Here is a 26,745-nt window from a genome sequence, read left to right on the forward strand (position 1 = left end):
TAAAATGTCAGGTTGAAGATGGAGGGAATAAAATGGAGAGATCAGGGTCCGACATACTAAAAGGGCAGAAGGTACCTCTGAGCTATGCAGTAGATAGTTAAGAACATAAATGGTGTCGGTCTAGCTGTACATCATCCTCAGAGGTCATGGTAGCCTGCTTGAGGGTACCGCATTAGTCAGCTTGGAGGAGATAACTGCTGGGGCCAAGTGTCCCTACATCCTCCCCTCCCTGCCCCAGATATGGGACAAATTTTCTGGTATATTTACCCTCAGCCACTTCACTCAGGGGCAGAGTTGGACCAAAGGTATTGAGCCATCACCCTGGAAGACTCCAGTTCACGACAGCAGGCTTTAGATCAGACCTGTAAATCTGAAAGGTGTTCAGTTTGTCAGATGTTTTGTTGTGATGAGGCGTTTTACACTTTCTTTCCTGTATTTTTCTGTTTTGTCTCATTTCTGTCCTTTCCTCTCCTCTGTTTTGTCTCTTTTGGTTGGTTGGCGTGGTTTGCTGTTCTAGCATTCAACTACTGTTGCATTTGTGAGGGGAAGAATATTCATTCCCACTGATTTTTGTATTAACAATATCTGTCTGTTAAATGAAGGCAGTGCAAAAGATGAACATTTGAACTTAAATTGAAGGCTGTTGGATACTTCCAGAGGAATGTCTTCTGTTTTGTTTTGTGACTTACAAGATAACGAATGGAAGGATCCCAAATAATATTTAAGTGATGAAGAAATGGCTTCCAAGAAACAGAACCAAATTTTCTCTCTGTTAGGCTGGCATACCTTCTGTGGAGCTGTGGGGCCAGAAGAGGTTGTACACACTGTGTACAAACCAGCATGCATTCAGCAAGCCAATATTGTTACTAAACCTCAGAAATTAATTACAAAATACAATTGAAGAGCAAAAATGCAATCACGGACATCAATACATTTTTCATAAACCAAATACAGACACATTCATTTCTCATGAAAAGCTAATTTTTCTCTGAAGGAGATTTTATTCTTTACTTCCTTTTTCTCCATCTTTCTGTAAAGAAAACATTTTTATGGTTATCACAAGTACTGGTTTTGCTTTGTTCTGAATTACAGCTCCTGTTTCTCTCCCCACTCCCCCACACGCCACCCCACCCCCCGCCTTACAATATCATAGCTTCTTTGTCTACTTTAGGAATACTTTTATTTTTGCTTTCTGGTTTTTTTTCATTGTAAACTGTTATCAACTCAAACCTAAATGTCCAGGAAATACACTTCTGTGTTCCAATGCTCTTATCTTTAAAGTATTTTTATTTCTTCAGGTCCCTAACAATGACGTTTTTCCCAGTCTTCTTTAGCTATATTGCATAGACTGCCCTATCAAAACACACTCAAGCTCTTGGTTGTAGTTCTCTCCTTTTGCCATTAGAATATCATTACACTCTACAGGTCTAATCGATGTTTGCGTACATTCATTCCAAATCTATTTTTTTTTTGTTTGGCAATACTTTTGACAATTGTAGATTGGTGCTTGAGGTTTCTGCATTTTCTTCTAGCTCAGAGTAACTGAAGCATTAGAATGAGTTTATTGTACCTGGATTTGACACCCTATGACAGTATTTTGGCACAAAAGCCTGCCTTCCTTACCATAGTCAGTCTTCTGGGGACCAGTTTGGCATCCTAAAGGAGCTGTGCAGAACCCTGCTGTCCTGGCAGGGCTTGCCACAGACCAGTCTCTCCTGCTGAGCAGAGCTCCTGAGCAGCCGCCCCTTAGAAATAAATGAAGTCCTAAGCTGCAAGTTCTCTGGTGACTTCTTCCAAAAGATCTGGTGAATCTGCTAGCTTCCTCCCTTCCTCCCTTCCTCCCTTCCTCCCTCCCTTCCTTCCTTGCTTCCTTCCTTCCTTCCTTCCCTTTCTTACTACCTTCTGATATGCATTTTATTTCTCTTCAAAAGGTACCCAGTGCCTTTTCCTGCACTGTGCTTCTCTCTGCCTTGATGTGTATGGTGTAAAGCTGGGGTGACCTGATGAAGAATCTGATAAATATCTGTTTTCTCATTCACTCTGACATAGTCTCACTACCGTGTCTTCCATACATCTGACTTCAGCTAGTTTTCCATGTTAAAACAGTGCCCTCAGGCACACATGCACATGCAATCAATTTCTTTAGAAGCAGCAAGTGAGAATTATTCTACAAAATATTCACAAGTTTTAGATGTTTTCAATAGAATCATGTTTAAACTATACACACAGGTGTCAGTGGAAGTTGTAATATAGGCAGTATGTTTAATATTTACACACTAAAGTAATTAATTGCCTTTTTGCCCAAATAGGTTCATTCGTAACAGTCACACGTCACTGTATGTCTGGTAACTGAGTTACTTAATTGCAAAAGCAGAATGCAATTCCTTTCAATTAAGCCAACATTTCAGTAAATTAACATAAGCAAAACCCAGAAATACATTGGTAAATTGGTACACTGCATAGAAAATTAGTTTAAAATACTACATATTTTTAAAACATATCAAGTGTAAACAGCTATTCTTGCTTACTTTGGCTTGAGAATATTTTATTTATAGGCCTACATGTGGGTTCACACAGAAACATTTTCCAAACTGTAAACTTGCCTTTAAATTGAGAAAAGAAGCATGAATCAAGTATCTCCATATATTAGCTCACTTTAACAATTACAAAGAATACTCTGGAATGTTCCCTGGTTTCAGAAATTACTTTGCTTTATAACATTATATTTTGTACACCTAGATCTCTTTTTGTAGCATGGGAAGGTTCATGCGAAAATGCCTACGCATACACACCCCCCCCCCACACAAGCTCTAGAAAGAAAGAGATGCATTGTAACAGGATTCTTGGATGTACACCTAACTTTAAGTAGATTATAAACTGAACTTAGTAGGGCTGTTTATATACTTATGGTTTAGGCATATACTTGCATTTTAGGCACATACTTAAATTTCATGGTGAATTGGGGCTGTAATTTCTTTTAATGTCTAAACATTAGAAAAATATAAATACATTCAACTGTACACTCTAGATAGAGTGTAGAGCAGAAAAATAAATAAATGAATAAATTCCAAGTTTAAGCAAACAGAATGACTGAGAACAGCCCTGCTTTGATGACAGCATATGGATTTTAGTATTATGTATGAAAGAAGAAATGATTTCTTAGAATTTTTGAAAGATTTAATTCTGGATTTCTTAAAATTACATTTATTATTTAGAAACAGATGTCAGTTACCTTTCATGTTGTTTCATAGTATGTATTTAAAAATATAATCAAGGATAGAGCTGAACACAGAACAAATGATAGCAGGAGGCGTGGACATGTGGGAAGACATCACAGGAAGCAAGCTTGCAACCAGGCTTTGTACAATGCTGACAACCTTTTCACTGCCCTTGTGCATGCAGAAACCAACCAACAATGAAGCGCATCACCTTTTATGATAAATGGGAAAAGCATTTATGGAATGCCTAAGTGGAAAGGGGATATTAACATGCCCTATGACACTGTATTTAAGATGTAATTAAGAATTTTCAAAAGTTTGAAGAAGAGTCCCATTTTCTTTCCCCTTTTTGATTCACCTGTTTTAAATGAATTCAAGCCAAGCAAAATAATTGTAAAGCAAAGATTCAGCCACAGCACAGAAAGTTACACTGCTTTGCACTGCTTAGTACAGAGGAGTTTATGGGCTTTTCCGGACTGCTGCTTTTCTTCATGGAGAAGAAGTCCAAGAACCATTTTAAATTAATGTGTGAGCAAAGGATGTTTATATTTACAAACACCTTTATAAATACTAACCCACCAGGACTAGATGATATTCATCCAAGACTTCTAAAGGAACTCAAAGGAGCACTTGGTACTTTCTTTTTTCTTATTTTGTTTCAACAACTGACAAACTACGGGATGGATAGATGCAATATAACTGCTCATACGTACTTCAGAGGAGGGAATCCTTTCTTTTGTATGATGACTTTCAGCAAGGCAGTACTTGGAGTTGCTGGGAGAATATTAAATGGTCCGATGAGCCAGTCAGAACATGGGTTGTTTTTTTTCAAATCCTTAACGTCATCAGCAAAAGAAACTGAGACACTTACAAGCTTAGATGGGCAGAAATATGTCACCTAGATCAACATAATAATATATATAAAAGCACACCAGGAAAAGTGGATAAGGAAAAAAAGACAGAGTTAACTAATGCTGGACCCTTAATGGACACTTTCAGACTCTATTATGCCTAGGAGTCTGTGTTATGGTCTTCAGGGTCTATATTTTAGCACCCAGCTCCAAGCTTTCTCTGCAGTGCAAAACTAGATGTTCTTGCCTCGAGATTATTATTATTATTATTATTGTTGTTGTTAATATTATATCATTATTATAGCATTATTCTTATATCATTATTTATTATTATTATATGAGTAATGTGAATAATATGAATAATGAGTAATAATAACAACAACACAGCAGCAGTGGCAAAATCCTCTAGCCATTGTCTTCTCATACAGATCTTCAAGGACAGGCTGTAGCAGGGAGAGGCAGTGGAAGGCAAACTCTTCTCTCCAGTACAGCCTTGAATCTTCCAGCTGATTTGAGTTACCTCACTGCTCCTTCCAAGGCTCCCATGGGTGCCAGACGCCTGGGTTTCTTGTTGACCTGGGCATTCTCTTTTCCACACTACAACTCTGTACCCTGCAGAGGCACCAGTGGTGTCAATATCATCCCAGGCTCTCCATATGCAGGGCAGGGTGCTGGGAGGAAAAACGCAAGGCAGCACCCTTGCTGTGCAGCAACAGCAGAGTGCACATGAGGTGGCATCTCTGTAAAGTCTCTGTCTTTGACCATTAATTTTTTCCAAAAATTGTCCCACTTGCTAGGGACAGAGATTAAGTGACTTCTGTGCCAAACACAGCAGACATCACTGTATGCCATGTGGAAGAGGCAAGTTTGGGTTTGGCACTAGTCAGAAGCTAAATATTCTAACAACTGGCATGTCTTCCATGTAAGACCTGAGAAGTTTCTAATGGTATTTCAAATTTTCTTATCAAAGTATAATCCCCTGGTAATACGTGCTGCAAGCACCCATGACACTCTTGAAATGAAGCCTTCTGATATAGTGGTCCTGTTAGTGAAATTGTCAAGGTGTTTACATGGCTCTGGATCCAGGGAAGTGGATCCAAAACGTGATTTCTACACTCTATAGGTAGAGAACATGATTTTCAAATATGGAAGGCAGCTGCAGAAGGAGGGTATTCACTCTTAGTAATGAGAAACAGATTAGGAAGGCATTATTTACACTTGATAAATCAGAAACGGCATCAAAGAAAGCTACTATTACAAACTATTAATGAAAGACATAATAATGAAACAAATCACATAATAAATCACAACAAAGTGATTCAGTGTAATGAATACTGATACTGAGTGAACTGTGTGCTCTGGGGATACAATTTCAAATCCATTCCAGTGCATGTGGTAGCAGTGTCAGCAAAAAGAGCACTTTTAGAAGAAACTGACTCTATTCCGTTGCTTACTCTGATCACATCCACACCTTACATTAGCTCTCCTTTTATGACGTATAAGGTAGATATAAATGACCTGCCAAGACTCATTATATGTGTTTGGGTTTTCTTTTGTCAAAGTAACAACTGAAATCTCATCAGCCATGCAGATATCAGCCAACATTCCTTATTTCACAGAATAATGTGAGTAAAAAGCATTAAACATATTAAAAAGACAGCCAAACAACGTTTCATCAGCACAGATTAGAAACTCATTTAATTCTTCTAATTATAGAAAGCACATTACTGCCACAGAACATGGTAGTACCTTGAGGGTAAAGCAAGTCTAAAATTCAGATCTTCATACAGATTTTAAATTTGGAGGTACTGAACGTGAAGCTTTTGTTTAAACAGAGGGATGCCCTATGTAGCTTATATACAATATTTGTATTCTGATCACACACATGAAACTTCAGGTGATGTGCAAGTCATGACTTCATTTCAGACTCATCTGTATCCTAAACCCTTCCTGAGTCAATTCTGGCAATGTCAAAGCCTACCAAACCAAACATTAATTTGTGTATTTAGAGCTAAAAATGTTTCCATTTATTGTGCATTTTCAAAAGGAATTGGGCTTTTTTTCGTAGTAAAGGCATTCACACATAGAGCACTGGAAAGCCAGTTAGATGGCTAAGAATGTGCACTGCAGAAGTCATCAAGCTGAGCAGGGAGCTGCCTAAGCCTGCCAGTAAGCTATTGCGATGTTACTGATAACAGCCTCTCTTAAGAGACCCTTTGGATCTAAAGGTTCTCAGCTGAGGTTCTGGCTCAGCTACAAGATTTTACAATCAAATGTCAGTGGGAGGCTTACCGACAGAGGGTGAACTCCTGAATAAGAAGTTCTTTATTACTTTCTGTTATGTTCTTACAGAAAAAGGAAGCAATACATGGTAAGGCTGAAGAGTTGTGCAGTTTGTTTGGAAAATGATTTTTGAAAAAATCTAAATTTTAATAAACTTCGAAATTGAAACAGATTTATCAAATTAATAAATATTGACAGATTTGACACAAGAGCTAAATTTAACTTAGCCACAAGTTATTACTGAAATGAAAATGTTTATGTTACTACATATGTCTACCATTATAAATGCTCAGATCAAGTCCACAAAGCCATGTTGCAGCTTTAAATTTCTGTTTTCTAAATTTCAGTCATGCAAGGTTTTTGACCATCTCTAATAGGATCGGAAGGCATTATTCACATTAGATATGTTTAATTTACTGTGATGCTTTTAATGCATTGTTTTGACATTCCTTCGCAGTAATTACAATACCTCCAGAATTGTAAAACACAAGTAAATCAAATCAGCATGAATTTGGGGAAGCAACACACGCAGAAAGAATCAGAAATCAAGCAGCTATGGATAAAGTTGCACTGTGGTGCAGCCATCACTTTCATCCTCAGCAAGCCACCTTAAGGGAAAAACATAAAAACCTGTCATAGACACGGCACACATAAAGCTTAACAAATAGACAAATTGTGAAAGCCTGCTTCTGCACCTTTGGATTTCTAGGAGAGATCTCTCATTGCTTTATACAGAAGCAGTAACCAACCTGATGAAAATAGTGGCCTTTTTTTTTTTTTTAAGTGTCCATATATGTGTAATTTTTAAGTGTAGTTAACTTTATAAATATATTTATGAAATATACATTAATTTTATTTGTTGGTCATAAGGTAACAAGTAGATTGTTTCACCCAGTGGCGTAAAACCAGGATAATTTAGAGAAAGGAAACGTGTTCTGGGATAGCAGGTGATTGTCCATGTGTTCCATTCCAGGGACAGTTTATTTCTCCTAGCTCCTTGTTAGTTCACAAAGCAGCGAGTTGCATGGTGGGCCCAATCCCTGCGCTGTAAGAGACTATGGAACTTTTACCATTGACTGTATGGGAAATAGGCCTGGCTCCAAAGCTGAGGTAGATTGATGCTAAGTGGAACCACAGAGGAAATATTAATTTCCAAAGAAAGTCAGAAAGCTTCTAACTCTTTTGCAAAGCTTGTGACAGACTGGTTGATGTGATGTCTGTTAAGGAGCTAGTATGGGAGGGAATCCCAGTATAGTGTTAATGTAGCTCACATCTGAAGTTGCACCGTTGAACAGCTGGGAGATATGGCTGAAGCTAAACAGTTCCAGGCTGAAACATAGCTAATCTTGGCGGATAAAATTGCTCATGGAAGTCCCAGAGCCAAGGAAAGGTGTGACATGAAAGCTAGACAACAGGCATTTAAATGAGCTAGTAAAAGATGCTGACCTCCTTTCAGGTTTCTCAGTGAAATAATGTCAGTCACTTCCCCACATCAATGATGTGATTCAAGTTATTGCTCAAAATGTGTCTCTTACATACCTTTATGTTTTTACCATAAGACTTTCAATAAAACTGGGGGTGGGGGGTGGGGGGCTGAGGGTGGTGGGGCGGGGGAGTGGTGGGGAATGAACAACCTCCAGAAAAAATGTTTGCTGCAAGCTATCTTTTTCAAGAATTTTCCTCTGACTGGTGTGGTCTTTTTTACAAACAAAATTTTACAAACAAAAGAGGCAGACTGACACAAACTGAAAATTCCATCATGGACTGTGTTGCACACCTGGGTGATATTGTGGTCTAAGGACTTCTGCTCATGCCTACTAACCTAAAATTAGGTATCTAGAAGAATAAATAGTACCTGAGCATATGTTTGGAAGAAATTTAATGAAGGGAATTTAAGTGTTGTTGGAAGAAGTTTGATGTTGAGGTTGGTAACAGCCACAGATTCTCATGACTTAGAGTCCAACTATCAAAGAACAAAAAATGTTGCTTTATTTGGCTGGGATTTGGCTTCCATGAATTGTCAAGTTTACAGAAACATTTAGGGGAAAGAAAAAAAAATAAATATTCTTGGCTACCATTTATGTTTTTAGACCACCGGGCAACATCCCTTTTCCTAGATATAGGGAACTTGTAAGTTTTCACACTTGTCTGTTCTCCAGATGTATTAAAAATCTATTTTACACTTAGGAAGGCATGAATGTGTTTGCTTCTGCTGTTTATTCTGAAATTTTTTAAGCTATAAATGGTATACTGTAGTGAATAGTCACTCCAAATACACCTTTCAATTTAGTTTCCAGCTTCTGAAAGGTATTGTTTCAGTCTGACACAGACTGGATTTTCTTTTTCTGCATTAGAAGCCCTTTACTCCAGCACCCCTTTATCCAAATAAATGTCTAAATTTAGATCATTATCCTCTTACATAGTATAAAAAGGTTTCTTTTATCTTGACCCTATTTGTTGAATATTGCTGAAATTAACTCTATCCCAGATGAAACCAGCACAATCTTAGATCCATACTAAGCAGACACTGAAACAGAACAATTGTAATGCTGCTTTTACTCAATAAAACACACTGCTTTTTCTCCAGTGCTTTATCTATACTGCCATATTCCACAACCCTCCCACCATCCTGTATTTCTGATTCCCTCCCATGACTCTTTGCCTACCCCTGACATGCTTGTCAGAGCTACATATGCACCAATACTTGTGTAATGGTTCACCAGTCAACATTAGAGTCTGTAGGAGGGAGAGACGCAATTTAGTGCCTTTGCCAAGAGAAGATATTAGTATACCGATACCTCTTGAAAATGACATAGTCATCCAGTCTTAATAACTTGGGAAAATATAGTGTCTTCCTCCAAATATTCTGTCAAATTACTTTGAAATTGGCCAAAGGGTTCAAAAGTTACTGGGGATGGACTGACAGGAACACAGCATGGTTAAAAAATGCTTACTGTTTTAGGAAACCAGAAGAGAAACAACCAAGAGACTAAAAAGACTACTACTAATCCTTGTTAAAAAGAAAACAGCACCACAGAGCGATCTACTGACCTGTTACAGTTGAAGCAATACGCTGAATTCCTAGACGTATCTATGATTTCTACTTTTTCCAGAAACCAGCCACTTGCTACAGAAGGAAAAAAAAGAGCCAATATTACATAACCAAAACACAAATAAAGCATAAGAAAGGTTTCTGATTTCATTCCCAAACACTGTGTGGTTCAGTACTTCCAATTGTATTCAATATCGATAATAAAACTGGAATGTAGATTATGCAAATTACTATCAACTTCTCTCAGCTTTACAGAGAAGGTCTTTGATGTTTTTGACAGAAAATATAAAGGAAGTTTTTTATTACAACTCATTTTTCCATACTGAACAGAACAGGCAGTAAGACAAATGAAACAGAATGCATGGTAATGTTGAATGCATTCTTGAAATCTCATTTTGCCCTTTCTGGTATTCTGAAATGCATTCAGTGTACACTCCTGGTGGGTTTTGATCTTCAGTGTCCACCAAAGCAGTAAAAACAGATAGACTTTATCAGTAGATGTAATTTCTGTAATGATAACCCAAGCCCTTAAACAGTAAGAAACCAGAAATTCTATTCCTCCTTTCTAATTAATGTATCTATACTTATATAAACCAAGTGGTGAATCCAAATGCTTTTCATATCCATATTTCTCCAGCACTCATGATTCAGAATAGCATCTCCATTTAGGCCAACACTCATATCTGTTTTAGCTTTAAGAATGTATTTAGTATTCTGCTATAATCTCCTATTTTGCTGTGTGAAAAATACCTTCATTCTTGTGCCATAGAATTTTATATCATAGAATATTAAAACATAAAGATTTTAAAAATAAAACTTTATTATAGATACGCAATATTTGTGCTGGCATCTTTAGTCATGTTTGCTAATGCAAATACTTAATGACAACATTTAAAAACTAATTAGGATCATACTACTAGTAGCTGAAAACCTGTTGGTATTCTTTGCATGGCCTAGAGATAAAATACTATATTCTAACAAATTATTTTGGTTTTCAAATATTTAGACAAAGTACTAAGTAGGCTAAAATCAATAAAAATATTTCTAAGTAGGCTAAAAATGTGATATAAAAATATTTGCAAATTGTACCAATTTAGATAAAACATGAAGGCGGAATGATGTTTCTCACTTTTCATGGACATTTTCAAACAATTAGCAAGTATAACTAGGCCATAAAGGTGTCTACATTTTTCATCTTCAATTCGCAAGTGTCATTTATTGATATTGTGAAGTACTTTTGGAATTTCTTTAATGAAATCTTGTGAATGGTTTAATATATCATAGACTCTACTTGGAATATATGACCTTTCATGAAATCTCTGTAATTCGGAGTCAAGATTATCAGCAATAAAAGTTTACAGTCTCTCAAATTTACACGGCACTTTACAAACTAATATAAAGGCATGTTTGCTTTCCTGAAAAGTTTAACATTTAATGCTTCGTCCTTTATTGACAGAACTCCAACAGACCTCACTGAAATCTCCAGGTATGGAGAAATCTAGAGGCAGCTGGAAAAGATTAGCAAACACATGAAACATATCAAAGAGCTTTTACTTTTGAGGATGCTTGTGAGGATAACAGCTGATGTGACAAAAGACACTTGGAGATAATTTCATAGAAAAATTTAGAGGAAGGAAGGTATTCATGGATGTAAGATGAATCAACACATACCAGCTGTGCTAGGAAGGCAGTATTAGCAGCTGCGTGATGTTGATCAAGACACAGAGAGGAAAGATAATCATGTTGTTGATAGTTTGGGACCCAGGAAATAAAAGTTCAACCTCTATTACTGCTGCAGACTTCTGTGCAACTCTCAGAGTGGTAAAAGTCTGCTGGTGTGGAGTACCTTTCCCAGATCAGTTCTAAGTTGAATTGTGTGCATGTACAGCACCTAACATGAATAAGATGAAAGTCAACAGAAGGATTTTATTTATTATAGGTATTTCTATAGGTTTTGCTTTTTCTTTTTGAGTTTTTGATACCATAACACATACAACATTAGTGGGTAGTTAGAATAAAAACCTGTTCAACTTTTGCCTAAACAGGAACTGCTATTTGCAGAATTTTGCTTGGTTCATCCTAGATAGGATAAACCCTTGCCATCTTATAGCCATATTTATAGATAAATCAGGTTTTATTAAACCTAAACCTATTTCTTTCTGGCAGGTTAAGCAACATTGACCCAACTAGAATATCTCAATACTAGCACACCTTTTTGACTCAAACTGCACATTGCTTGCCAATTCTGTTTATAAATATATATTTGTATATTTCTGGGGGGTTTTAGCACCACTAAATGTAAGCTCAAAATCTTATATGTCCTAGTCTCCTATCATTTTTTTTTCCTTCCTTTCTTTTTTTTTTTTTTAATTCAGGTTTTAGAAGTTATGTTTTATACAATGTACGTAGAAGTAGTTTCCATTGTCATGTGTGGGTATGTACTGTAGCCACATCCTAACTTGACATCAGGGCAAGATCTGGTGCACACTAATGTTCTCATAGTTTAGCTTTCACAAGAAGAAAAGCCATATGTGTGTCAGAGGGAGCTACAGCATGCTTTGACCAGAGCCCTGAGCTTACCCAAACATTTCTTAGATACTGTTCAAAGCATGGAAAGTTTAGCCTTCAGTTTGAAAATTCAGTCCTGTTTTTCAAGACATCTAATAGGAGTTTTGGCTGAGCAATGTTTGAATGATAAAACCTTCTGAGGTTTGTGCTAATTAGGTCTCTTCTTTGTTAGAAAAAAAAAAATCGAGCTAAAGTCAATGAAAATGTGATAGTGACAGAAGGGGTGTAAGCAAAAGCAGTCAAACTGACCTCATTTGTATACAAATTTGTATTAGCTAGCTGTAGCAACTGCATGACTTAAAAAACCTTTCCAAATGTCAGGCAGATATTTAAGCAGAAGATTTTTACAAGACTATTGAACACATACAGTATACTCACCAAATCCTTTCCCATCATGACCAATTTCAATTGACTGTAGGCTGCCTAAATTTTTTGTCTTAATCTTGAATGTATCAACCTTCAATATTAAAATAAAATTATTAAAAATAATACACTGATGTCTGGAAACATACATTTGTTTAGGTCAGTTCTGAGACTGAGTGTAGTAATACCAATTCAAAATAGGTAGCTGACACCTGATGTGGTTTATTTTCCTTACTGAAAATCTGTGGTATAGATCCTCTCCTACTAGGTCTGTTTAAACATGAAAAAATCACTTTTCGACTTATAGTAAGACAATCCCTACCTCTTTCCTGACTTGCATCTACTAGAAAAACATTTTTGCTCTCTTATGAATTCTCAACTGATACACTTATAAAATGTTTTCTGTATAAGATACAGAAATATACATTAAAGAACATAAAAGGTAAAGGCTTTTACTACATGTACTATTATCTGTCTCAAATATTATATATTTTAATTTAAAATATTACTTTATTTCCTATTATGGATTTTTTTAAAATGAGATCCTTTTTTCATAAGGCATTTGACATCACTGGCTACCCATTGACAGCTGGATTGCTAACAGGATTTCTGCATATCTACTCTTCTTTTTCAAAGGGCAGTGGTACCTCCTGTGTAGTACTAGGTAAAAGGAAGTACTGCTCAAGACACTTTCTTACTTGCTCCTTGTGCCCATAGGTAACAATTATTAACCTCCTCAGTATGGGAGACTATACATAGTTAAAGAACCTTTAGAAGATAGTCACAGACATCCTGGCTGAAGAAACCTGGACCAACTGCAAGTAAAATGATGTTTATTACAACTGGAGGTAATGAGGTAGGTCTCATAAGGAAGATATTTTAACTGGAGTTTTAATTATTCAGTCATTACCTTTCAAGAAATCCACAGGAGAAAGATGTGGAAAATATACTTATTTCTTGCTACATAAGGGTAACCATCATTATACTCCATTGCACAGGTGGTGAGCAAATGGAGCAATTCCTTTGCCAGAGTAATATGTTTATTAAAATAGAACATTCTCCTACAATACTAGGACATCACGCAGAGAATGAGCATTCTTATATAAGTACCAGTATCTAGGGGTCTCTGAACACCCTAAAGCATGATGGATATCAGAATCAGGTTGATGTGCATGGTTCCATTTTATCTGGTTATAGCCTTATACATTCGGTGAGGCCACAGCATCAGTTTCCATGGCAAAGTAAAATGATGGGATGTAAGAAACCGCTGTATTCTCAAGCACAATATTAAAAGTTTGTGCAACAGCAAGGGATATTGCACACATATGCACATGCACAGTCAATGTATTTTGTGCATTTCAGATCAAGGAAAAGCATAACTGGGCAGGTGAGTAGATGCAATATGATGTATTTGGGACTAACAGAAGAGCAACAGAGTAAGCTAGATACGATAGAAGTAAAATGTCCCTTGGTTACTCTGGTGAAAAGGTGAAACACAGAGATAGCTGAGACTGTATCTTATCTAGTGATGTGGAAAACAGAATAAATGCCTTAAGTTCCACAAAGATCTTGCATAGATTTAAAGTTTACTTTCCCAGTTCAGAAATGGACACATCCTATGAAATCTATGTACTCACTTTTCCTCTTTCAAAGGGGTCTCGGTGCTCCAGTGACTGAGAGAGTTGAAATACCTCAGATTTGTCTTCATTTCCAAATAATATAATATGAACATTGGCATCAGTCCCTGCTCCCCTTTTGTCACCTGTGTATACTTTGATAGTATACTCTGTCAGATTTCTTGCTTGACTTCCTTCTTTACGTAAGTTATCTATGTAATTCTTTTGTTTGTCTCCTCTAATAACAAAAGATACCGGGATTTCTCTCTGTATTTCTGGCTTATTTGCATCCACAGAAAATGTTCTAAAAAACAAAACCGCATGTTTTTGTAGTAAGTAAATAATCATACGTTAAATCAAAAAACTCTATGAATGCGGTACGATTAGAAATGGACTTAGTTTAAAAGTATGCATTGACTGAACCACACTGACAGTTATTTTAATTCAATGCCTACTCAGTGTTTTCAACTGTTATACCACAAAAAGACTAAAAAATTACTAGTTTTACATAATATACTTACTCATTCACTTCAAATACATAGATAGGATGCTCCTTTAAAGCTTCTTTCAAGTGTAATTTTTTAATGTCCAGTTTGCAGTCTACAAAGAAGAAAATAAAGTATAACGAAAATGTTGTGCTGCATGTCAAGGAATTAGGTAGAGTCTGTTGTTGATATAATGGTGTCATTCCTACTATATTAAAACATCACTTATTAATTTATTTTTAAATACCAACAATTGACTTTAAAATCCTGGAATCATCATAACATCCCTTATTTTGTTCCTATTTTAAACCTCAACTTAGAAATGTAGGAGCAAGCATTTTCATTGTCCTAGTGAAGCAGTGTTGTCCTCACCATCCTTGGACAGGCATGCAGAAAATATGCAGCATGACTCAGGTGGGCGTATTTGGAGAAAGAGCATAAATACCTATCTGGTGCTTCCTCCTCAGTGACTGGTTGACAAGAGTGTTGGAGCTCCATTCCACATGCAGCACAAAGAGGGTCTCATTAGATGGCAGGTATGAAGGAAGTTCAGCAACTTACTGCATATCTCTGCTGTTTGAGAAAGATTGCTCTCTGACTTAGATTTCTTTTTGAATTTTCTGCTGGGGGTTCAGCTATATGCTGTCTATAACACTGACCTGAATCTCTTGCCACTAATTAGTCATGAAGACTGTTCATTTTCCCTTCTCTTCCGTTATTTGTCCCTTCAGCCCTGTTCATCAAACTGCATCCTGTTGCCTTCTACTACTGTTCAAGTCCCTTTAATTATATCAATAGGAGTCTACAGGCTCTTGGGGGGGATTCCAGGATATTGTGTTGCACTCATGACCTGCCCTGACAGTGCATGGAGAGAGTCAGAAGCTTCAGGTAGCAATCTCAAACCATATGATCTTAAAAACTTGTTCAGATATTAGAAGACACATAAATGCATTACAGCACCAGTCTGCCTGGGCTGACCAATCCTGTAGGGTACATCTGACTTCATATGCTAAAGAGCTTTTGTGTCTGAGGATTTTTGGTTCAGTCTTGGTCCAAACAAGCCTAGCTACAACACAGACACCCTTACTGATCTAAAGTGCTTTATTATCTAACTCCTTTGGAAGAAATGTGTTATAATTCTGCCCAATCCTGTCTTCATAACACATACAGAGCCAGCGAGCCCCCAAGTCCTTCCTTTGTGAATCATGTTTTTGAACCTGACCAGAAAAATCTTGCTTGTCATGCTCTCTGTGGTGCCCTTTGGCAGCAGGTAATTGCTATATTCAATGACTGTCAGACAGACAGATGGCCATAGTTAACTTTCACAACTGAATTTGTGGGAAACAAAATTAGTGACCTAACTGCCTTGCTCCCCAACAGCAGCATGCAGGGCTGTCCCTTTCCTTCCCTCCCCCTCTGTAGTAACTGCAGCTCCACACTGTGCCCCCTCTGAGGCCCCCAGCAGCTGAGGCAGACCATGCTGTGGTGCGGGATGAGTTGACCAGCCAACCAGTATGTATACGCTTACTGGCCAAATGTCTTTGATGTCTATACACATTTTACAGATTTGGTTGAAATCGTGTGGTGAGCCCAAAATGTTATTATGAGCAGCCAACAGATGGGCAAACAAAAAAGACAGATAATGTCCAACACAGAACCTTTGTTTTCCTAGAAAACTTTCTGAAAATGGTGACCTGTAATACATAGTAAGTAATGATTTGCAATTATATAGCAAATTTCATTAAAGGACTTTAAAAAACTTTACAATTAATTCTTTGAATATCCATTAGTAGAATGATAGCCATCCTACAGATGAGGCAAAGGGATGTTGAAGTTATGACTATTTTGATGAAATTCAATGACAAAACTGCTGATTGCCTAAAAGGTGTAAAATCCCCTTCCAAATGTCACAGGGATAAAACATAACAGGTAGGGAAAACAGTGAAAATAACTGAATCACAGAAGGAAAATTAAACAATACCAGTTTCTTTCATGAGTTATAATTATTCTCGTAGATCACTTACTAATAATCACGTATTAATTGCAGAATATAATTATTCATCTTAATTTTCTGATTTTCTTTCTTGTATAGAAAGGAATACTTTACTTTATTGATGCAATGATGATATAGCTTTTAGATCCAAGGATTTAAATGTGTCAAAATGTAGGATTTTGCTTTATAAACTATTACATTTTAGCAAAAATAGCCAAAGGAAATTAAACAGGATTTAAACCTGGCAATTATTTCATTGCCTTTAACGGGAAGCTAGCTGTGTGATTCACATCACTGGCTTTAGAGAGCAGAGAAAGTACTTTACCTGTTTTACTGCTGATCAAAAGAACAACTTTGTCCAGTTCTCCCAATTCAACACCATCCACAATAACTAAAAATGACTAAAATAAAATTATTCAGTATTACAATCTTAAACTGTATCACTTAAGTATATAGGAAGATTTGAAAATAATCTGTAGGAAGTACAGGAATGAATCAAAGGATAAATTTGAAAATAATCTATAGGAAGTACAAGAATGAATCAAAGGATAAATTTTAAAGTACTTTAAGTCAGAGTACCTCGTTGTCCTCTCCCTGTTGCACATTCTGCAATGACCAGAGAAGGGATCTGTCCCCTGTGTCACCGTAAGTACCATATATACACGCAGTCATATGCACTAAATTTCTCTCACTCAAAATATTTCTAGAGAACACTGTTAGATGATATGTAACCACTGCAACAGGAAGCAGAAAGAGATCTTGTTAAGACTGTGCCACAACCTTGCATGGCTATTTGAAAACAGCCATGTGCAGTCAGCTGTAATTAAAAATTCAAACACTTGAAAATGACAGAAAAATTCAAGGTTTTTTTCAGTTTTCCCCTTTAATATTGTCCTGTAAGTATAAACACAGTGATGCTGACAACTTTACATTAAATCAGAGAGAAGTATACCTATGCTTTATGCTTCGTAACAGTAGCACATTATAGAAAAATTACTGCAGTCAGTTGCCTTTTTCTTTTTAATGGTGAATGCCTAATAGAATCCTAATAAATAAATCCTAATAAACCTCCAACTCGTCAATCACTTTTGGGATCTTTACGAAGACTAACTTTAGCTGGGGAGACAAGTCCTTCAGACTTCATCATCTAAGAGAAGGAAAGAGAAGCTCCTCGTATGTGATTCAGAGCACCTAAGTTGCTGCTTTGAACTTTGCTATGATGGAGCACATCCACTGCCTACAGAGGGAGCTCAGGAAGACAATTCTATCTCAGCTGAAGTTGTCACCTATTAATTTGTGCTGTTTGTGATTTATGCAATTGTTATAGTTATTTAATTGAAGACAAGATGACAACATCTGAACACCTTTAAAAGTAAGCACATACTCAGAGTACCTGTTTATATTCATTTACAATTTACTCATAGAACCAAATGATGTGACAGCCCTGAATATTTGCCTCTTCTAATCGTCTTATCTAGCATCTTCTTTTATTCTTGTAGATGCTGTGGTAGAAGGGGATAAATCCTTTGACTTTGCAGAAGGCTTCTGTAGAATGTGGCTCAATGTAGATCAGTGAGACACCTATCCCACACAGGACTGTGCGTATAAACAGATTACCTGCGTCCTTTGGAAGTCAAGAAGACAAAGTCCAGGTAAAGCAGATAACAAGCTGATACCAGCTTTCAGATCTAATGATCATCTAAAATACTGAGTTCAGTACAAGAAACAGCTCTGGTTTATGGGGCTTGCCTGTTTCCCCAGCATCACTTACATGACAGAAAGAGACCAGACCCTTGTTGCACGCTGACTGCAGCTGACCAGCTGCATGGAAAGAAATACATAGTGCCAAAAGGGTATTATTATAAGTATAACCTATAAAGGTTAAACTTAGTAAAAGCCTAAATGGTAGAGGATACAGCTAAGTTTAAAATGGAAACTAAAAAATGATGATACCTAAGAAACAACAAATCATGGCATGGTAGGATATAAAAGAAAAAATTAAATACAAGGACTGTATGGAATATGGTGGGTGGTGTTACAACCAAAGTGAAGAATCAGGAGAAGAAACAAATTTGGTTAGGGATGCAATGCAGTGAGTGGGTCACTACCCAGAACAATGAAACTTGTGCAGTGCTATTTTTGACGATAACCTTGACTTTCTAAGTGTTCTCTTTTTCTCTTACTTGACCTCTGCTTTGCCACAGTCTCCCAGACGTGCGACTTGACAACTTAGGCTGGACCAGCCCAAAGCAAGAGTGAAAGGATTGCATTTCGAAGGCTTGTTTCTTGGATCACTGTCTCAGAGAGCAGCAAGAGTGGGCCTGTTCCACAAGGGTGGACAAGATAGGAGCTAAGCATGACTGCCAGTACAGGCAGTGCCCTCACTGACCAGTTAACAGTCCTGCAGCATCTACATGTGGCAGGCAAAGGGGTCAACATCACAGATGCAGCAAACAATGAAAAAGATCTGGGTCTATCCCGGTGGTCAAGATGGGAGCAGCAGGAGAAAGGGCCAGAGACAGGACTAGAAAATAAGGCTGCAACAGAGGTCCAAGGTCCATCCAGAAGACAGGGTCAGAGAAAAGATTAGAGACAGAGACACATTTGACATAGCTCAGGCATGATCTTAAATGGATACCCTATGCCCATCATGGCTGGAAATTGTAGGTGTCTCTGGCCAAGGCAAGAAGATCCGTTGTCTTATCATGGCCCTGACACACTGTAGTCAACTAGAGACTGACCTGCAGGAATTTTGGATTGGATTATATAGTGGATAGAACTAGCAAGTACTTTGTATGAAGAAGGAGATTAATGCAGGCAAGGGAAGAGGGCTAAAATGCTTAAATGATGGTCTTTGTTCAGGTAGTGGGATAAGACCATCATAGGGCAAATGTGGGCAAATATTTACCTCTGTAGTGTACTGAATAGATTGGAGAGGGGAGACACAAAATAAATCTCCGAAAAGTTACATACTTTAAGGATAACATATACGAATGTTACAACTCCATTAATTTCATAAAATTCTAATGTTTTCATAATCCTATTGTGAATTTTGCCTCTGTATTAACTCTGTGGAAATAATCAGCTGTTTGAAAGTAGCATAATGTATTTTTGTTTCACCTTTTCACTGTTTAATTGTTTTGCCTTAAAAGCTATGGTAGTGCAAAATTCACCTTCTGTACAGCCCTGTATGTGAGAGAGAGAGCACCGTTTCATCCTTGGGGATTCCTGAGGAGTCAGCATCTCAAAGGAAGTGACGAGAAACTATGTATCCACTCAGCTGGAGACCTCTCCCCATTGGTACACCCAAAGGCACGTGTGAGCACAGCCAGATCTCGAGGGTTTGCACTGTATTTTATCAAGTGGTTTTTGGTGGTTTCAATTAGCCATTAGCATATGCTTCATCACAATCCCAAGTACAAAATAAAAAAAGGAAAAGATAACTAAGAGATTAAATACTAAAGCACTCTATGAATGACAGAGCTATATCTGAAATTTAACAGCACACAGCTTTTGGTTAACGTGATTATGATCAGCTGGTTTCCATTCTAATTAACACAATACTGGTTTTGCGTTTAGCTGAGAAAAAGAAAAGCAAGGAGAAAATAAATTAGATTTAGAAAGATGACAGAAAAGCCGACCTGTTTTGCACAATAAATTGTAAGTAAGTTCATAGGTAAAGGATCGCTTTGAACTCTATGTGTGCCACCTGCTGTGGAGCTCCTTAAAGCCCTCTTGGACATAAAATGGCAGAGACTTGGGGGAATACGTTTTTCCATTGTCCCTTTTTTTTCCTTCACTGTGCTTACAAATCCCTCCTTGAAGACTTCTAAAGCATGTGTGGAAAGAAATAAATGTAACAGATGAGCTATTTGTTTGTTTGTTCTTTTACCTAAACACATAGGCAATATAATACCTATTCTTTTTGGTGATATTTTGTCTCTTGATCTCAAAACATTTTTCAAAGAAGGAAAATATTACAGGAATAAAAAATTGGGCAAATAATGTAAAAATTACTTTTTCAACCAAGAGGTCAGTGAAGAGCCAGAGTTGGAACCAAGGTCACAAGTGTTCCAGTCTCACTGCCCATTTATCACCCATGTTGCATCTTTCTCTCACTATTTCTATGTGCTTGTACATGTACCCTAAATATGTCTGCATGTGACAGCGATCAGTCTTTTGCAAGGGGCATGTTCATGTGCTTTATGTTAATCTGGAGGTCCACTTTGTTTCAATCTTGTGTATAAGAGATGAAAGCCATTAAGCCTTGCTATGTACCCATACTGTGCAAGTCTTCAAATGAAAATAACAGCTTTAAGCAATATAAAATCTAAAGCCTAAATACAAATTTAAATTTTCAGTTGCACCAAAATATGCAAAAAACCCTCAACCCCTGTTAATTCTACTGAGATTACTTGCATGCTTACATCTAGACATATGCAAACACCTCACTGAAACTGGGCCATAAATTCCAATCCAAAGAGTATTGGGGTAGTTCATTTAACACCTGCTTCATCTCACTTTGGATGAACTGATTTATTCTTTACCCAGGTAAGTAATTTATTTTCTGCATAAAACTCAGGCACAAAGTATTTAAGTATTAAGCATCGTTATTTGGTCTGTTTATTAAATTGAGAATTGTTCTGTCATATGGTGGCATTCAGTAAGCATTGCATTAGAAGAATATGGAAGATATGGTGGATTTGAGGTGAAAGGGTTTATTTTGTTTTGCTTAACAAAGATAACATGTAAGACAATTGTTGAGCTAATTTTGACAAGCATAAATATTTGCAATGTCTAAAGGTAATAAACTGGACACATGTACTTTTGAGCTCTGATTTACTGAGAATCTTTGGAATATGCAAACAAAAAAAATTGCTTAATAGTAAATGAGCTATAAAAAATCATGTTAATGTCAGTAACATGAGCAGGTGAGAACTAAACAGAGAGTAGAAATATTACAATATTGCAAGAAAGAGATATTTTTTATAAACTGTCCTTTGTAGCACATAATAATGGTTCTGTGCAATCAAATGAATATTGCATTTCCCACTTTATGGTACAGAAAGTAAGCAGAGTGGATAGTGTTTTCCTTCATACATTTTAAATTCTTATCTAGACTTTATGAATCATTAAATAAAGACAATAAAATTTTCTGTTTTGATAAAGGTTTCAGTTGTAATATTAGGACATATTAAACTCCTGGACCACTCTACTGCTTTAAGGTATATTTATACCTACCAGAAAGTGCTTCTTTTAATGGCCACTCTACAGGGAATTCAATCCATCTGTCTCCATTAAGAGAAAGAGGAAGTGTTTTATTTATGGTGAGACTAAAGGTATCCAGGGTTGATGTGTTCTGCATTTTTAAGTGACAAAAAGATAACTGGGATGTGCTGTTTTCCAAACTCTGGAGACCAAGTCTCACTTTATAAAGCATTCCCAGATCAGATGGTAAATATATCTAGAAAGCAACAAAACAATGAGTTAGCATCCAAAGAGAGATAAATAGATATATGCTTAGCTAATTGACAGGAAGAGAGGAAATTTTCTCTAAAATTCTCTAAAAGCATGAACCTAGACCCATTTGCATCAGTCTTGGTGCTAAAAGTCCCATTGAGTTCAAAGGCAGCTGAATCAGGTTGAGTAAGCACTTACAGAAATATTAGTTTTATACTCCAGGGGCATTCATTGTAATTATTCTATCAAATTCAAATTACATACTGCACTGATTTCTAAATGTGGCTACTTAATGTTAATGCCATTTAAATTGATATGCATTATTAACTATGACTATTTGTTGACAAAAAAAAAATGCCTATTCATCATGAAATTTAGAAAGCCAAAAACAGTGAAAATGAAAATTTCAGTTCTGCTTTTCTTGAATATTTAAACAATAATATCTGCAATACTTACAGCACTACATGTTTATTTCTCATTAAAAGGAAACTGAAAGAGAATTTAAATATAGACAAATCTATATATTATTTTACATCATATGTTATTTGGTTCTTAGCCTGATGTTCCACTTTGTTTTCCATGGAAACCAGATTTGACTTGCCATTGCTTCCATAAAAAAACATAACCAACTTGGATATATTTTGTGACAACTTTTCAAAGTCTGCTTTTGTTTCTTCTTGACTCTTTGTGAAATAAATCCTCCATCTGCCTTCTGAAAAAATAAAATCAGGAAAATAAAAAGGAAAAAAGAAAAATATTAAAGATTTTTCTGTTTTCATATGTTAACCAAGATACCTGAGATAAAATTCCTGAGACATGTTTTAGTTTACATGGGAAACATTAATATAGAAGTACTTCATCTGGGTGCTGATCAGCTCCCTAAATATATTACCATTTCTTACTATTACAAAGGGGAAAATATTGTCAGTACTAGTAAGCATAATGACGTATTGTGATGAAGATATTCTCACACTATTATTTCAGAACTGATGAATTAAACAGTGAATGTAATGGTAGAAGCTATACCTGAATTCATTTGCTCTTTTCCTAAATGCCAGGCAGAAGAGCTCCTCCTCTCCTGAATTTCTAGTTAAAAGAAGATAGAAGACCAAATTAATACTTCTGTAGAGCAAATTATAATAAATGCCTGTATTCAAATCTAGTGAGGCAACTGACTATTATATCATTTAGATTAAAAATTTAACTAGCAAATGTACAATGTGATTTTCTACTTAAACGTCATCTCCTACATATCATTCTGTTTAATGAACTGACTCTAGAGTTAGCTCTTTACTGTGAAATGATTGTAACATGAAGATTCAAGTATTTTTCATTTTAAAGTATTTCTGTTCATTTATACAATTTATGCTCTGGATGAATCAGAACTAATTGGATGGTTTTAATGCCCATTTGGGGGGCTGATATTCCTGCAACTGATATCAGCTTCCATTGGTTTCAGTGGCATTTGATATAGATCAAAACTACTTGTAAACATTAGATAGAGGTCTGAACCAAAGATGGAAAGCCTTCTTTTGAGATCACAACCAAGTCTGGATTTGCCAATTATTGTGTAAAAAACTCACAGGAATATTTTCTTCTTCTACCAAATCAATGCATTCTGGTAGAAACAGAAACTTTTTTATTATTATTTGAATAAAGCCAAATTATATAACTTTAAATACACTAAATATTCCTATATTTAATTCAGAAAAGTCCCAACATACAATCTAAAAAACTTTTGAAATTATTTGCTTTTGCACAATAACAGCTTCCTCCTCTTTCCAGGTTTCAAATGACAAAACTTTAGATGATAAAGCAGAGGAAATGGATTGCACTGGAATTCTACTCAGTCTCATTAGGCTGTTGCTGGACAAGCACCATCATGCCAATGCCACTACAGTGAGCAGAGATGCCCTGGGAGTTCAGAGGAGAAGAACTAGAATATTTTCTGTAATCTAAGGACTCATCTATTTACTTCTACTTGTCTATTCTCTTTAGGGGCAAGATGATAAGAAAAGAAATACATCAGTCTTAAAGGTACATACTGGGCTTTTGTTGCCTGCTGATTTGATTGGGGAGTGCCATGGTTCCCTCCCACATCAGATTGTGCTTGTATTGAAACCATGGCACAGGGAAGGAAGGTGCACATTCCCTTCTTGCCCTAACAAGGCATGCAGTCACAGTCAGTGGGGTCAAAACTGCTCTTCTGTGCACTGATTACCTGTGTGGTGTCAGTCAATAGTAAGTCCAGTTTCTGGCAAAAGCTATCCAAACAGTGTGGCATAAATAATGCAAAACAGTCTTCTTGAATACAATGGAGGCATTTTCTATACTGCTTAAACATAGTTTGCCCCACTATTTACCTCATTTTCACTATGTCTAGCAAGCAGCTGGCAGTGATATTCGAAGCTTAAAAAATTGTTTGCAAGTGGCAGCGTAGAAGACTTGGAAAAGCAGCAATTTGTAAAGAGATTAGGGCAAATTTGTTGCCATTTATGCCACTGTAAATCTGAAGTAACAACGCAGAAATTATCCTCTGGCAAATAGTGGTTATTAAATGGTACTAAAATACAACAGTGTTCAGACACACTAACTCACTATATAATGGCAATGTTCTACTGGAATATTTTAAACCATAACTTGTTTATAGAAGCAAATCACATAGCTGCATTCTTCAGTTTGGAACTAATTTCTTAGCAAATAATAGTTTGAGTATAATATTGACCTGTGGCATTCAAAGTTACTGAGGCAGATCTTTTTCCATCGTGTCTGTCTTTTAGCCATGTTTGAGCCATAAACAATGTTTCTGACCCTGAAGCTGCTGACTCCTTCACAATAATCTTCTCAAGAAGCCAGTCAGAGCCTCTCCCTTTTTCAACCACCATCACTTGCAGAGTCCCAACATCTACTGCTTCCACTTGAAAAACATCCACCTGAAAAATTCAGAATCAAAAAGACATACTGAAATAGAACCATCGAGCTAAATTAACAGTGTCTTTTGAAACATGAAAGTGAGAGGAAAATGAGGATTTTCTTTTTTCATTAATTTAATACCAACAGAACCAGAGATGATGAGTTTAAAGATGCTATAACTCCTACATTAAGCACTATTCCCTTTGTGGTTCTGCAATATACTGCTAAACCACCCATTTCCTCACACAGATCGATCAGCTGCTTATGCTCACTTCCTGAGAGATTTGAGATTTTCCTTCCCAAATTTCACATTTAATGATTTATAGGGATACCATTTAAAACATCTTATACTCTCAACAAAATAGTCTCCCAGGGCTTCCATTTGAGAATGAAATGCAGGGAATGAGAAGGGCAGAAGTGAACATCACAGAATGGTATTTTATTTTCTTAGGAAAGAATGACAAACTTGGTCCCAGATTTGAATTAACTTGTAGGATTAGTTTTAATAAAAGTCATTGAAGGAAAAATATTAGATAAAGTTACTTTTAAATAAGTTCTACTATTCTCTATCAGTTTAAAAGTCCACAATATTTTTAAAATGTTTAGAACACTGAGGATCCCTAAAGAAGATGGTGAGACGCCAGACATCAAACATTTTCACAATATGTGATTTTGGCTTTTTGTGGGTCTTACACCTACTTCCTCAGCTGGAAAAGAGAGTTTAATTTCTTGGCATAGAGACCTTCCAACTGTTATGCTTTATAGATTTATGAATTATCGCCTCATTTCTATTAGTGTTGATAATGGGTAAAATCTACTGTTACTTGTGATAGACTTTCCAGCATGAATTAAAGATATAAAGATGTTTTTGAGGGGACTAGATTGCAATAATGAAAAACATTTGTGTCCTGAGTAGTCTTTTCAGCCTAATTCACACTGCAGTTGCTCAGCCAGACCAAAAGGGCAGCAATCCTTATTTAAGGGATTACACAGAGATGAAACAGAGAAAAGTAGTTCTCTTGCTCCACCAGTCAGTTATGTGTCTTCCATGGATACCTTTTCCAAGTGAAAACCTGATGAAAGATTTGTGTCAATAAGAAGAGCCTTACCAGGTTGCAACTTAATAAGACCCATTATAAGTTAAAATATTTGGCTCAAAATTGCAGATAATCTATGACAACCTATTTAGAAAAAGAATCCTCAGAAACAAATTTCAAATTTTTTCTTCTTTAACTTTTTTCTCATTTTTGATCAATATACGTACACTTGAATGTGTGTTTGTGAACCTTCACCACCTTTAACAGTTGTTTAAAATAAATTTGTCATAGAATTACTCTGAGACTTCTTCTAGACTGAAAGGTATTGTTATTCAAAAATTGCTATAGTTCATCATCTAACCATCACATCTGCACTGCCACCCCTGAGTTATTATGGGAAATGTGAAAATGAGAACAGTAGAATGATTTTAAGGGAAAAGTGTTTCAAGAGGCACTTGAATAGCTATACTTACTTACAATGAGTCAAGGTTATCAGCTACTTTTAAACTGGCAAAAGTGTGAGATGAAAGTGGGGGTTCTTAGGGTAATGTCCTATGGCAGCAAAGCAAATACATTGGAAGGGCTGAAATTCTAGATGGACTGCAGGACTGCAGGGAAAGAGTGTCCTCTTACATTTTCCATAGTTACATCAAAAAAGTAATGTTTAGTGTCAACACCATGATTATATTTTATTGGACTACTTTGATGACTGAATACCATTAATCTGAACTCTTAATTTACCCTAATTATGAGATGAGTTTGATCACTGCTTTATTCTGTCTTTAATTGGATTGATAAAGCTATAGTATCATGTTTGAATAAAATAAAATGGCTTGTTACAATTATTTAAAAAAAATCTATTAAAAATACACAGGTCTAAAAGATGGGTGAAAAACACAGATAAAG

General features: G+C 36.4%; 1 protein-coding gene across 1 annotated transcript in view; it reads right to left on the reverse strand.

The window, feature by feature from the left end:
- Positions 1 to 5,833: 5,833 nt before the first annotated feature.
- Positions 5,834 to 26,745, reverse strand: part of LOC102057144 (RP1, axonemal microtubule associated) — a 144,797-nt gene continuing 123,885 nt past the window's right edge. Inside the window, exons 35-45 of the mRNA XM_055706318.1 lie at positions 24,615 to 24,822; positions 22,916 to 22,975; positions 22,423 to 22,601; positions 21,671 to 21,893; positions 17,009 to 17,163; positions 16,755 to 16,830; positions 14,473 to 14,551; positions 13,973 to 14,255; positions 12,351 to 12,429; positions 9,404 to 9,479; positions 5,834 to 6,960 (exon numbers count right to left, since the gene is read on the reverse strand). Coding sequence (XP_055562293.1) covers positions 6,906 to 6,960; positions 9,404 to 9,479; positions 12,351 to 12,429; positions 13,973 to 14,255; positions 14,473 to 14,551; positions 16,755 to 16,830; positions 17,009 to 17,163; positions 21,671 to 21,893; positions 22,423 to 22,601; positions 22,916 to 22,975; positions 24,615 to 24,822 — 1,473 coding nt within the window. The 3' untranslated portion in view covers positions 5,834 to 6,905. The remainder of the gene's footprint in view (positions 6,961 to 9,403; positions 9,480 to 12,350; positions 12,430 to 13,972; positions 14,256 to 14,472; positions 14,552 to 16,754; positions 16,831 to 17,008; positions 17,164 to 21,670; positions 21,894 to 22,422; positions 22,602 to 22,915; positions 22,976 to 24,614; positions 24,823 to 26,745) is intronic.

The sequence above is a fragment of the Falco cherrug genome, chromosome 3, assembly GCF_023634085.1.
Source record: "Falco cherrug isolate bFalChe1 chromosome 3, bFalChe1.pri, whole genome shotgun sequence".
NCBI lineage: Eukaryota > Metazoa > Chordata > Aves > Falconiformes > Falconidae > Falco > Falco cherrug.